This window comes from Erpetoichthys calabaricus, chromosome 17 (assembly GCF_900747795.2).
Source record: "Erpetoichthys calabaricus chromosome 17, fErpCal1.3, whole genome shotgun sequence".
Lineage (NCBI taxonomy): Eukaryota > Metazoa > Chordata > Cladistia > Polypteriformes > Polypteridae > Erpetoichthys > Erpetoichthys calabaricus.
This window is the reverse complement of record NC_041410.2, coordinates 73238841-73251626: the sequence shown is the minus strand read 5'-3', so window position 1 is coordinate 73251626 and position 12786 is coordinate 73238841. Positions and strand designations below refer to the sequence as shown.

The 12786-nt window shown below is 40.7% G+C and overlaps 1 protein-coding gene across 1 annotated transcript in view; it reads right to left on the bottom strand.

The window, feature by feature from the left end:
• Positions 1-4376: 4376 nt before the first annotated feature.
• Positions 4377-12786, bottom strand: part of LOC114667491 (tetratricopeptide repeat protein 23-like) — a 106058-nt gene continuing 97648 nt past the window's right edge. Inside the window, exons 10-11 of the mRNA XM_051920282.1 lie at positions 8926-9008; positions 4377-5020 (exon numbers count right to left, since the gene is read on the bottom strand). Of these exons, the coding sequence (XP_051776242.1) occupies positions 4903-5020; positions 8926-9008 (201 nt within the window). The 3' untranslated portion in view covers positions 4377-4902. The remainder of the gene's footprint in view (positions 5021-8925; positions 9009-12786) is intronic.

Below are 12786 nucleotides of genomic sequence, written 5' to 3'. Positions count from 1 at the left end.
CAAAGTGATGTGGTGAGAGGAGGATAAACGTTCTGTCCTTCAAGGATTACTGCTGGCGCCGCTACTGTTGTTAATATTTTATATAGGCAAACTACATAAGAATATAAATAATACATTGGTTAAGTTTGCAGAAGATTCCAGATTAGTTGGAAGGGCAAACAATGTAGAAACAATTGAATCACAACAGAGGGACTGCACAGATTACATTTAAGTATGTCAAAGTTCAAGTATTAAAAGGAGGAAATAAAAATGTTAGATTTGAAATCACAGCGGGAAACTGGAAAAATACATCTAATGATAAGGAGCTAGGAGTCATGGTGGACTTGGCACTATCTATATCTAGACAGCTTACAGAAGTGATTAAGTTGGATGCTTAAGGATAAAGCATGGCGTGTAGAGTACAAGTCGAGGACGGCTGTGCTTATGCTGCTCCACGAGGAATTGGCAATACGCTCGAGCAACAGCACAGTCACAACCAACCACCACCCCAGCGCCACAGAAAAAATGAACTGTGATCAACACTCATCCTTACTGACCCAAGCAGTAATAGCGTGAAAGCAACATTCTGTGACTGGTAATATAAAAACGAGTATATTATTAACGTTATTGGCTGAACAAACAGAAATCTTACAACACCAGAAAATAATGTTAAAAATGCAGCCTGTGGATGTCCAATTATAGCATCCCAAATAGTCAAAACTGTACCCAGATTGAACATAAAAGAGATGGAACATAACGTTCACCCAATTCACACTCAGAACTGTGAGACTGAGGAAGATGTCACACCAGGGACGTGCAGTCAGGGGAGGCAGGTGAGAGTCATTATGAAAAGTAAAAAAACTAATAATAATAATATAAAATAAATGTGTCCACTGGTCTGTGCTATAAATTTGTTTTCTGTATGATTCTAATAATTTTGATAATTTTTATGGTCAAAATCGCTGAATTTGCGCATTTACTGATCAAATACAGGGGAGAAACACGGGGTGCGGCAGTGACGAGATGAGACGAGCCGAGCTGCACTTCAGACTGCGATCTCCCTCACACACTGTGTTGATACACGCAATAGTCGCGTGCCTGTTGCTGTCTCTCTGTATGTCGCCAATATAATGTTTGCACACATGTTTATTATACGCCCTGACTTTCCACAGAAAGGCTAATATCTTTATTGAATGTGTGTGACATATTTAGTCTTGCTGATCGGACATAAAACTGCAGTGAAAAGGCACCAGGTGAGGCAGACAATACCGTGGTACACTGAAGGGGGTGGATGTGAGCCCAACAGGTGCTTGTTGCTGCTGTTCTTCTACGCAGAGGCTCTCGGTGCCAATAAGTCAGTGATATCAGAAAGTCAAGTGCACTGTAATGGTCTGTTTATTTTAATTTGTGTTCCGACTGACTGACAAAATGGAAGATTAAGACTTAAATGAAAATAAGGAGGACTGAGTGACAGATGTTCGTGGAGAAGGATAGGCGCATTTAAAAATAAAGATAAGACCATAAACGGTTTTCAATTTTATAAAAAATGGGATCAGACTAGGAAAAAAAATCCAACATTTAAAAACGAAATTTTGACCTTAAATAAAATATTCTTTCGTGGTATCCTTTTATTGAACAGTCTGTATTAAAATTGATTTAAGCATCAGAATTAAAAGCTTTTAAAAACAACTAAATATTTCAATTAAGGTCAAAATTGAAATCCATTTTTTTTTGTACACCATTCTGTACTTTCACTTATATTGAATGAGTTTGAATTGTGAAATTGCAACAACAAATTTAGAACACATGGAGGGTGAGGAGCAAATGCACTCTCTCCGCTCCCTCTCGCCGCTAGAAACATAACGTTCCTTCTTAGCCAATATGTACCTTACCCATCTGTGTGTAGATATGAAACATAACTAGTAGTCAATGTGCATGCTGCCTATTGAATACTAAATAAGCTAGTAGTTTTGGTTCATATATTTGTGACTCTGACTCTGACGGAGTCCATGCCTCACAAGCCTCACCAGCCATCACTTTGTCATGCCAATATAAGAAAGCTGCTCTGTTGTACCACAGACCGGCTGGGAGCTCCACCCCAGTATAAAACAATTCCATCTTTGGAGACAAATTTCTCTCATCAGTCCAGCAAACTCCTAGTAGGAAGTTTCTATTTCGTTTTACCGACGTGTGTCAGTGAACTCTGCTTCTCCTCCAACTACCATCACTCTCTGCTCAGTTTTACATTTGCAAGTTAAATCAGCTTCTGAGGACGTCCTCTCTAAGCTGCAGAATCGCTTTAGAGGTGCAGCTCCCAATTTCTCTCACAATAAGATAAAGTGATAAAAACACAAAGGAGTTTTGAGCATACATGACAGTGTGCTTAGCACGCTAGTGAGCCCCCCACCCGGCCTACTGTGCACCATTTTGGTCTCCAGTCTACAAATAAGACACAACAAGGGCTACAGAAACTCCAGAGGGGGAGCGACTGGGCCGATTCCGGGTAGAGGGCAATGTCAGCTCTAATGGAAAACTGGAGGAGACAAAGCTTTTTAATTTAAGCTAACAGAGATTAAAGGATACGTTTGGCATTTTTCAAACCTACGTTATTTCTTCACAATCATGGTATATTTTAATTTGCCACAAAAACTGTTTAATAAAGTTTAAAAATAGCTTCTCTGCTCCATAAAGTAAACCACGTCCAAGCATGAAAAAAAAGGCTTAAACTTATCAAATACATTCATTTTTTAAGGCTAGACTGTTACTTTATATTAATTCTCACCTTGCGATTACAGAAATATTGTAAAGCTATTTGTGGGATTCGGCCATTTCAAAAATATCTGTCTGTGCACCTCATCTTGTTGACTGCGTTTCCCTCTGCAGAGGCCTTTGACCCCCTAGGCGTTGTTTCTTTTAGCTTGTTTTCATTTTGAGAATCAGCTCCTTACAGGGACATTTTCTTTCAGGATTAAAACAAATAAAGCGTCGTTTTAGACTGGCAAAATGTCTATGAAGAGGAGGATACATTTAGCTTTATCGCTGAACTGTATTTGTACGAGTCAGATTACACTGCTGAAGAGATCCAACAGACTGAGAGGAGAGCAGAACTGAAGAGACAAAAGCAGGAAAGGTATGGCGATACAGTGGGCGAGGGCCACATGGTGGTGCACATGTGGAAAATGTGAAGTTATGGCCACTCAGGAAGAGGGCCTCTGGGGCAGGCGAGTGGGACGTGCTGCTTACGACATGTCGGGAGATGAGCCTGTTTTGTTACGCAAGGCTGCAGTATGTGCAACACATAAAGTCAAATGTTCAGCTATCATCAACCAAGGAGTTCTGCAGACATTTTTCCACTTTCCAAAGTTAAACTGAAACAAACCATCAAAACCTGAAGAAGCACATGGGCAGCTTTCATTAGAGTATGTTTGTTTATTGGTCTTATTATTTAATTTAGTGTTAAATGCCTACTCAGTGTTAATGTGTGATAGATCCGAGTGACAGGATGGAGATTGCTATTATTATTTACAGGCACACGATTTAAACCCGCGGAGCTCTGAGGCTAACAGTCTGCGCTGGTATCTAGAAGGTTGCCAGGTTTCAAATCCCATTACTGCCAGAGGGGATCCTACTCTGTTGGACCCTTAACCTGAACAATGGCCGACCCTGCACTCCGACCTCCAAAGCTCCACATTTCAGTCGGCTTCAGCTGCAATAAATTTAGAAGAAACTACAGTTGGCTTCAATAATGGCCGATCACGAACACTTTTATCTCAGTTTTTTAGCTGCAAGTAGTCATCCCTGGAAAAATGAGTGCCACAGACTCGCAGATCCAATTTCAGTTGGTCTTCCATTCGAGTGTTCACATCCAACCTCAGCGCTACAAGCCATAACTTTAAGGCATTGTGGTTACCATAAGGAAGTCAATGAAAACAGTAGTTGGTCTTCTAAAATGTACAGTGTGTTCACTTACTGGATATGAGCATTTTGACAAAATTGCTCTGAACAGCTTCAGACACGTGTTGCTTTCTTGCTGATCAACGTCTTCATTCATGATGGAGGCTATGAGCAGATGAGCGAACAGGACATGGATTCTTACCTCAAAGAAAATACTTCCAAGAATCTGCGATAAAATAATTATTTCTAGCTTCCTTTCGTTATCACAAGGACGCCTCATAAACGCAGAAAGCACATTTGTCTACTGTAAATCAAAACCTTCGCTGCTTCAAAGTGGACGTCTTAAGATTTTTTTTTTCATTTTTAGACCTGGATTACTTTAAGCCCCACTGTGAACTGTAAGAACGGAAAAAGTATTCTCAAAATTTATAAAAAACATTTCACTTTACAACACGATTAATATATACCACGATTGAAAAATACCAAATGTGTCCTTTAAGGGGTGACATGATTGAAATTTTTTAATTTAGTACAGTGGATCCCAGCCATTACTCTACAATGAGTTCTTTAGAAAGAAAACAAAGACGCAGATGGAAACCTGTTAAGGGCAAAGTCCGTGCGACATCTGAATTTGTTTCTTCACACAAAAAGACGACACATGGAATAAGTTGTCAAAAGGTCAGAGCGGTCCTTCAAATCTTGAGTCGATGTTATTTTGGAAAATTAGGTGAACACGACTGGCAAGCTTGTTGGGCCTGAATGGTCTGTTCTCATCAAAGTTGTTCTAATTTTTCTCGTGAAAGTTTTCTTCGTAAAGTTCTATGCAATGCAATTGATCCGACTGCTTGCTGGGATCTCTGCCACAAGAGTACCCCCCTGCGACCAAAAACCAGAGAGATTCTGACTCATTCACTTTCCCTCACTGTGATTATTGTATATTACGTCAAAAGCCCAAAACAAGAGGCCCTCCATTTAGTTATTCTTGTCCGTTGGATGACTGTAAATTTGCTTTCTGTTTTCTTTCACATTTCAGTTGGAGATGCTGCTGCTAACTCCTCGTACAGTACAAGACGGAAACACAGCGCTGAATTGGGGTCTGGTTCTTGAGTTTTCTGATCGCTGTTGTCCAATGCCAACCTCTGGACACCTGTACATCACCCCAGAAATCAATAAAAGGCCATAGATTAACAAAAAGCAAAGAAAAAGAAACAGACAGCAGTATCTTTGATCATCAGAAGTAGTTAATACACGTTAATTATGGGTTATCCATTCAAGTTCCCCATAGCACCTCATATTGGTGGGTGGCATTTCAGATTTCATTCATCTACATGACTAGAGATGTCAATAGCTTCATTCAAGAAAACTTGATTAGCAATTACCTAAATTTCAGGAACTGGGAATTTATGAAAATAAATATACAGTACAATTAATTTGAAATTTACAGTCAGTTGAAAAAGTCCTCCCCCCCTATGAAATGTTTTTTCTTTTTTAACATATCTGGACATATCATGATTTGATCTTCATATAAAACAGTACATTTAGATAAAAGTGATACTTGGAAAAAAAAAAGAAAATTATTAATTTGCAATAATTTAATTCAAAAACAAATAAACAAACTTGCATTGCTGCCTGAGGAAAACCTAAGCCCACCTTTGGCACTAACAGCTTGTATCGCCCCCTCAAGCAGGCATTTCCTACAACTGTCTAGCAGTCTCTGTCCCACTCATCCATGCAGAATTCCTTCATCTGTGAGGTGTCTGAAGGGTGTGACTGCACAACTCATTTCAAAGCCCCCACAGCATTTCAGGGGGATTCAGATATGGGCTTTGAGTTGGCCATTCCAGAAACCCTCCCTTTCATTCTTTTCAGTCATTCCTTGGTGGATTGATTGGCAGGTATGTTTACAGTCATCTTCATGTTGCAAGGCCCACTTTCAGTTGAGCTTCAGTCTTCTGACGGATGGTTTCACGTTATCCTCCAGCACTCTCTGGTACAATAATGACTTCATGGTGGATGCTGCAAAGCAGCCGATAGATAGATAGATAGATAGATAGATAGATAGATAGATAGATAGATAGATAGATAGATAGATAGATAGATAGATAGATAGATAGATAGATAGATAGATAGATAGATAGATAGATAGATAGATAGATACTTTATTAATCCCAATGGGAAATTCACATTCTCCAGCAGTATCAGGTTCTTCTGGTCAAATGCTATCTTTGGCTTTCACCAAACAGGTCTGCTGCTACTGTGGCCAAACAACTCTTGATCTGTCCAGAACACATCGATCCAGAAGTCCTGGTCTTTGCCTAGGTGTTCTTTAGCAAACTTTATTTTTATCCCTATGCACTTTCTGAACAGCAACTATTTTAGTACCTCAGATGTTGATCAAATTTGTGCAGCCTCTTTCTAATAGCAAAGTCAAATAAACTTTAACATCAACAGTGGCAAGAGCTACCTGTAGGTCCCATGATGAAATTCTGGGGTTCTTCGAGACTTCAGTATCTTGTGTTATACTCTCAGATCGGACCTGCTTGGTTGGCCTTGCCTGGACAAGTTTGCAGTTATTTGAAATCTTCTGCACTTGTACATTATCTTCTGGGCAGTGGAATGCCTGATATCTAATTGTTTGGAGATCTTTATAAATCTCCTTCCACACTCATAGGCATCTACAACTTTATTTTTTCAGGCTACAAAGAGCTCCTTTGATCTAAGCATGGTGATAACACACACTTCAAAAACAAAAAGCAAAACAAACTAATTGTCAGATTTTAAATAAGACTGGATCTGACAAGATCCTATCTAAGGGCCGGTTTATAGTTCACGCTCAGAATGCGTACGCACGGACATCACGGCTGCCACGTATTCCCAGAGTTTATTTGATGCGTCCTCTGAGCACATCCTCAGAAATTAATGCGACACCTGCGCAAGTTGCAGTACCAACAAAAAATCAGGGGGCGCAGTGTGATCAAGTTGGAATGTGACATCTGTTTCCTATCAACATGCGACAGCAAGCTTCTTTGCAGATCTTATAGGATTGATGTGTGTGCTTCAATGTTTGATGAATGGTTTGATGTGGTGAAGCAAAATGCTGACATACAAATGCATTTGTGGTGCTTTTATATTCAAGTGCCACATATTCCCCAATGTAATAACATGATACATTTTAAAGGTCTCACATATCATCTTCTGTGCCGGCTTTTTTTTTTTTGCACCTACACAACAGACAGCATGAGAATGTATGGCAGCGTATTTGAGCCACAGAGAAAAAATTAGGGACACAGTGAAAAGGTCTATTTTGTGATTAAAGTGGAAATTTTGGCTTTAGTCTCAAAATTTCCACTTTAATCTCGGTTTACTTTAATGATAAAATAAACTACATCGTAAACATCATCTTAAAACCTACCCAGGTGTTAATTGCTATCTGCTTCTGAGGCTTCCTTCTGAACTGACAGTAGCGGCAAGCAGCAATTGCCACGCAGAACACATTCAATTTATGTTATTCCAGCTTTCTGCACATTTAGAATCCTTAAATGTATATTTGATGTAACTTTCATGATGAAATGCATTAAAGTATGTATATTTAATTCATTTAAATAATGACTACTGTTAATAATTACACATGGGGGTGGCGGCATGGTGGCAGAGCAGTAGCACTGCTGCCTCGCAGGGAATCACATCCCTGGTGTTCCCTGCCTGGAGTTTGCATGTTTCCCTGGTGGGTTTCCACAGTGTGCTCCAGTTTCCTTTCAAAGCCAGGAAGGTATGGGGATCTAGTGATGCTATAATGATGCTAGTGTGTCCTTGTATTCACCTTGTGATGAGCTGATGCCCCGTCCAGGGATTGTATCTATCTCATGCCTGATGCTTGCTGGAATGGACGCATCCCTGGATTGATAAATGTAATCATTAAACATCCATCCTTTTCAGAGATAATTGTGGCAAGGTGTCCCCATAATTTAATGAATGTTTCAGGCAATTCACAACACAGCGAAGCCGAACGTTTTCTCACCAAGTCAAGTCAAACCAATTTGGGGAGCATGCACTGGTACCACGTTGCCGCACCCACTACACGACGAAACAACTTTTGATCCCAGTTTGCAACCCCCCAGGCAGACACGCGGTCCAGTGCCACCCTCCAGAAATGAACCCACTATCTGAGGATCTTACGAGCTGGATCACCCTCGGGGAAACACACCACATAACTGACACTCCCTCACAATGCAGGTAATGTGCATCATTTGGGACTCCATGAGCAACCACTCATTCGACACAAAGTCAAACCAACGGTACCCAAGGATTTTCCGGAGAGACACAGTACCAAAGGAGTCCAGTCTTCACCTCAGGTCACTGGATAGCGTCCATGTCTCGCAACCATATAGCAGGACAGGAAGCACCAGGACTCTACAGACTTGGACCTTTGTCCTTTTGCATAGATATCAGGAGCGCCACACACCCCTTTCCAGCGACTTCATGACCCGCCATGCTCTCACAGTCCGTCTACTGACTTCATAGGAAGAGTCACCAGAGACATGAATGTCACTGCCAAGGTAAGTAAACATGTCTGTTATATCGCCTTTTTTGTAGATACTGTTTAAATGACAATCAAATCTTGATATGTTCACTTATGCTAAAAAAGAAAGAAAATTCATGGGGTGTTCTCACTTTTTGAAATGGCTGTGAGGAGGCAAGGACTGAGTGATGTCATTTGAATTAAGGAAGACAATATAGAAAACCTGAACAAAACTGAAAAAACTTTATCCAAATCCATTCAGTGCCGGAGCTGGTCATCTCCATCGTAGACAAGCTGCCAGTCCTAAAGTAGTGGTCCGCTGATACAAGACTGTAATGCAGGGTGTGTGTTACGTCTCCATCACTAACTTAACATGACCCTGACCAAAGCCCAGACGCTTCTAATATGGAAATGATTGTACTACGCACTTGACACCCAGTTTGGATAAAAGCATTAGCTAAATAAATTAAATGTATCCACGTCACTTCTAATTACTTGTGAAGTGCAATTGGAATTGAAAGCCTTGTACTTACTTGGACAAAAAATCAATGGTCTTCTGTGTCTCTTTTGTCTTTTTGTGGCTGGGGCCAAAGTGTAGCATCTGGATCTGCAAGCACTGCAAAAAAGGACAGACAAGAACTGGTACATTATAATATTGATATAATATTCTTTATTTACTCCTATATCATCATGGCCAGAACCAAGAATGCGCATTTGCGGGCCTGGCATTGCCCCCTACGTTTGCTATGTTCCTTTCAAAATATCAATGGATCACAACAACAGCAACATTTATTTATACAGCACATGTGCAAACAATTGGTGTAGCTGAAAGAACTTTACAAGATGAAGAAAGAAAAGTTTATAAAAAACAAAAATAAGATTAGGTAATACTAAATAACAAAGAATAAAAGTAAGGTCCGATGGCTGGGAGGACAGAAAAAAAAAAAAAAAATCTGCAGGGGTTCCAAGGCCACGAGACCACCCAGTCCCCACTGGGGATTCTACCTAACATAAATGATGGAAATCAGTCCTCATGGTCTTCAAACTTCACGTGAAACATGTTTGGAATTATACAATAAAACATTTCAAAGCCAACAAAAGTAACACAATTTAAACTACTATTTGTTTTTGACAGTAGTTTTCCATCTATTTCAAAAGCTTGATCTATTTGCCATTTCATGTGGCTGTGGGGGCTTTCAGTTGTTGGCCATGTCAGAGTGCTATTTAGCTAATTATCTGAATATTTACACATGGAAAAAGCTAATGAAAGGTCTCCAATACTTTGTTCGCTACAGCTAGTCCTACAGGCCAACAGTCCGTCACATTAATCTCGATGGTGTTTCCAATGAAACAGCCATGTCAGCTCAATATGGTAGTCATGATGGACAGACCTTCTTGTTATCCCAGCTCGTCCATCTACTCAGCACCCCATCTCTGTTCAGCTCAGTTCATTACCACTAACACCCACCACACTGGTGCACGGCCATGGGGTGGTAATCGATGGCCAGCTCTTCTTCATGAACCATGTTGCTAGAGTCTTTCTGTCTTGCAGTTCCACTCTTTGCTATATCTGTAAGATCAGACCATATCTGACAGAGTATGCAGTACAAATCCTGGTCCAGGCTTTTGCTGGCAGGAGTACTAGCATGTGTCACCAAGCCGCTAGAAATGATTGAAAATGCTGTGGCAAATCTGAGTTAAACCATCCAAGGCGGTCATATATCACTCCTCTTTTCAGATCACTACGTTGGCTTCCTGTAGCAGCATGTATTAGGTTCAAATCCTTTATGTTTTCCTGCAGAGAGAACTCATTGGATCAACATATATATATATATATATATATATGGAGACACTTGTGAGGTCCTGTGCTCCTTCTCCACCACTCAGGTCTGCTAATGAATGGCATCTGATGATTCCACCTCTGTGTGGTATCATATCTCAGTCCAGTCTCTTTTTATCTATAGAGCTCCTAGCTGGTGCAATGAGCTGCCCGACTCCATCTGCAATGCTGAATCACTCAATATGTTTAAGAAGTGTTTGAAGACTCTCTTGTTTGGTGAATTTCTAACTGCTTAATATTAGCTATTAGATTTTGTAAACTAGGAATTGTAACTTGCTTGTTTTTTTTGTTTTGAGCTCTTCACTTATGATGATAAATTTTCACACCTGTCCTGTAACACTTGTTCCCAAACAGTTCATTAGGCTGATGTTTACTGATTATGTTGACATCTTGTGTAAATCACTTTGGACAAAAGTGTCTGCTAAACAAATAAATGTAAATTTAAATGTAATGTGACTACAAGCCATGTTTCAAATGCCACTTCTGACCAATAAGCAACATCTATGGGAATAGCCCGGCCCATGGCATCAACAAGGCATTTTCACCCAGAGAACTGCCGCTCACTGGATATTTGTCTTTTTTTGGACATTCTCTGTAATCCCTAGAGATCCCAGCAGACTAGCAGTTTCTGAAATACCCAGTCCACTCAGCCCATCTGGCACCAACAACCATGCCATGGTTAAAAGTCACTTCAGTCACCTTTTTTCCCCCATTCAGGTGCTCGGTTTGAACTTCAGCTGGTCATCTTGACAATGTCAGAGCTCATGATGCCTAAATGCATCGAGTTGCTGCCATGCGATTGGCTGATTAGATATTTGAATTAACAAGCAGTTGAGCAGGTGTGCCTAATAAAGTGGCCGGTGAGTGTATGCTACAGATTAACATAATTTGATCAGTAGAGAATGATCTTGATACCGCCCTTAACACAGAGAAGACACTATTGAGAACAAATTACTAACATACCTCGGTTTATGTTAAGATGAATAACACAAGGGACGGGAGAGCTCAAAGTATCAAAATAAAGAGTTAAAACAACAGACCTGCTGGCCTCCATGGCCCTACCTAACAGCTAACTGATGAGGTACATGTACTTACAGGGTCATCTCTGGCCCAACAGAGACAATCCTAAGCCACAGGCTAGCCCAGACATCAGGTTAGAACACCCCCATTTTGACCCAAGCCAAATGAAAACCCCTGTCCCTGAGAGCCTACAACGCAAGGACCCCATTCTGTCCCCAAACAGGCTGAGCCTCGTGTTGTTTTAGTGTATACACAGGCCTTATGCCTTGTTCTTCTACTTGCTAAACAGGATATTAGTCCACAAAAATGAAATGGCCAACGTATGTTTGATTGGGGCTGCGCCAGTATTGCTGCCTTCTAGTGTATAAATTGATTATTATTTTGAGCGGTTGTAATACATGTACAGTAAATAAATCAGTACAGTAATCCCTCCTTGATCGCGGGGGTTGCGTTCCAGAACCCCCCGCGAAAGGCGAAAATCCGCGAAGTAGAAACCATATGTTTATATGGTGTCACACATGTACGATTAGGAGGCAGTCAAAGAGCCTAAAGGTGAGTGAAACATCGCGAGATAAAGGGATATCACGTGGTACTTACCTGAACTCTTTTTTCCAACAGGACACAAGAAGAGAATTAATCCCGCAACTTCCACAAATACAAAATAAAGATTTGGGGACCGTCCCCGTATATTGTCTTACAGACAATATTAAAAAAAATGAAGCGATTCAAAGTCTTGAAAGTACAATGAATAACAATTGAAAACAAAATGGTGGTTTTATAGAGCAGAAAAACATGTGACAGGAAATGGTTGGCAAAACGGTGATGTGGCAACAGGAACCGGAAGTGATGTGGTTTGTGGGTGCCGGAAGTGATGTCATCAATATTGACCGGAAGTGACGTCATCGCAGCCATTTTGAAAACCCGGAAGTTGCGGGATTAATTCTCTTCTTGTGTCCTGTTGGAAAAAAGAGTTCAGGTAAGTACCACGTGATATCCCTTTATCTCGCAATGTTTCACTCACCTTTAGGCTCTTTGACTGCCTCCTAATCGTACATGTGTGACAATGGTTATTTTTATATTGTCATGCTTGGGTCACAGATTTGCACAGAAACACAGGAGGTTGTAGAGAGACAGGAACGTTATTCAAACACTGCAAACAAACATTTGTCTCTTTTTCAAAAGTTTAAACTGCGCTCCATGACAAGACAGAGATGACAGTTCTGTCTCACAATTAAAAGAATGCAAACATATCTTCCTCTTCAAAGGAGTGCGCGTCAGGAGCAGAGACTGTCAGAAAGAGAGAGGAAAGCAAACAAATCAATAGGGCTGTTTGGCTTTTAAGTATGCGAAGCACCGTGCAGCACAAAGCAGCCTTTCAGCATTTTTTAGAGAAGCGTCCGTATCCTCTAGGCCAGTGTGTGAACAGCCCCTCTGCTCACACCCCCTCCGTCAGGAGCAGAGAATGTCAGAGAGAGAGAGTGAGAGAGACAGAGAAAAACAAACAATTAAAAATCAATACGTGCCGTTTGAGCTT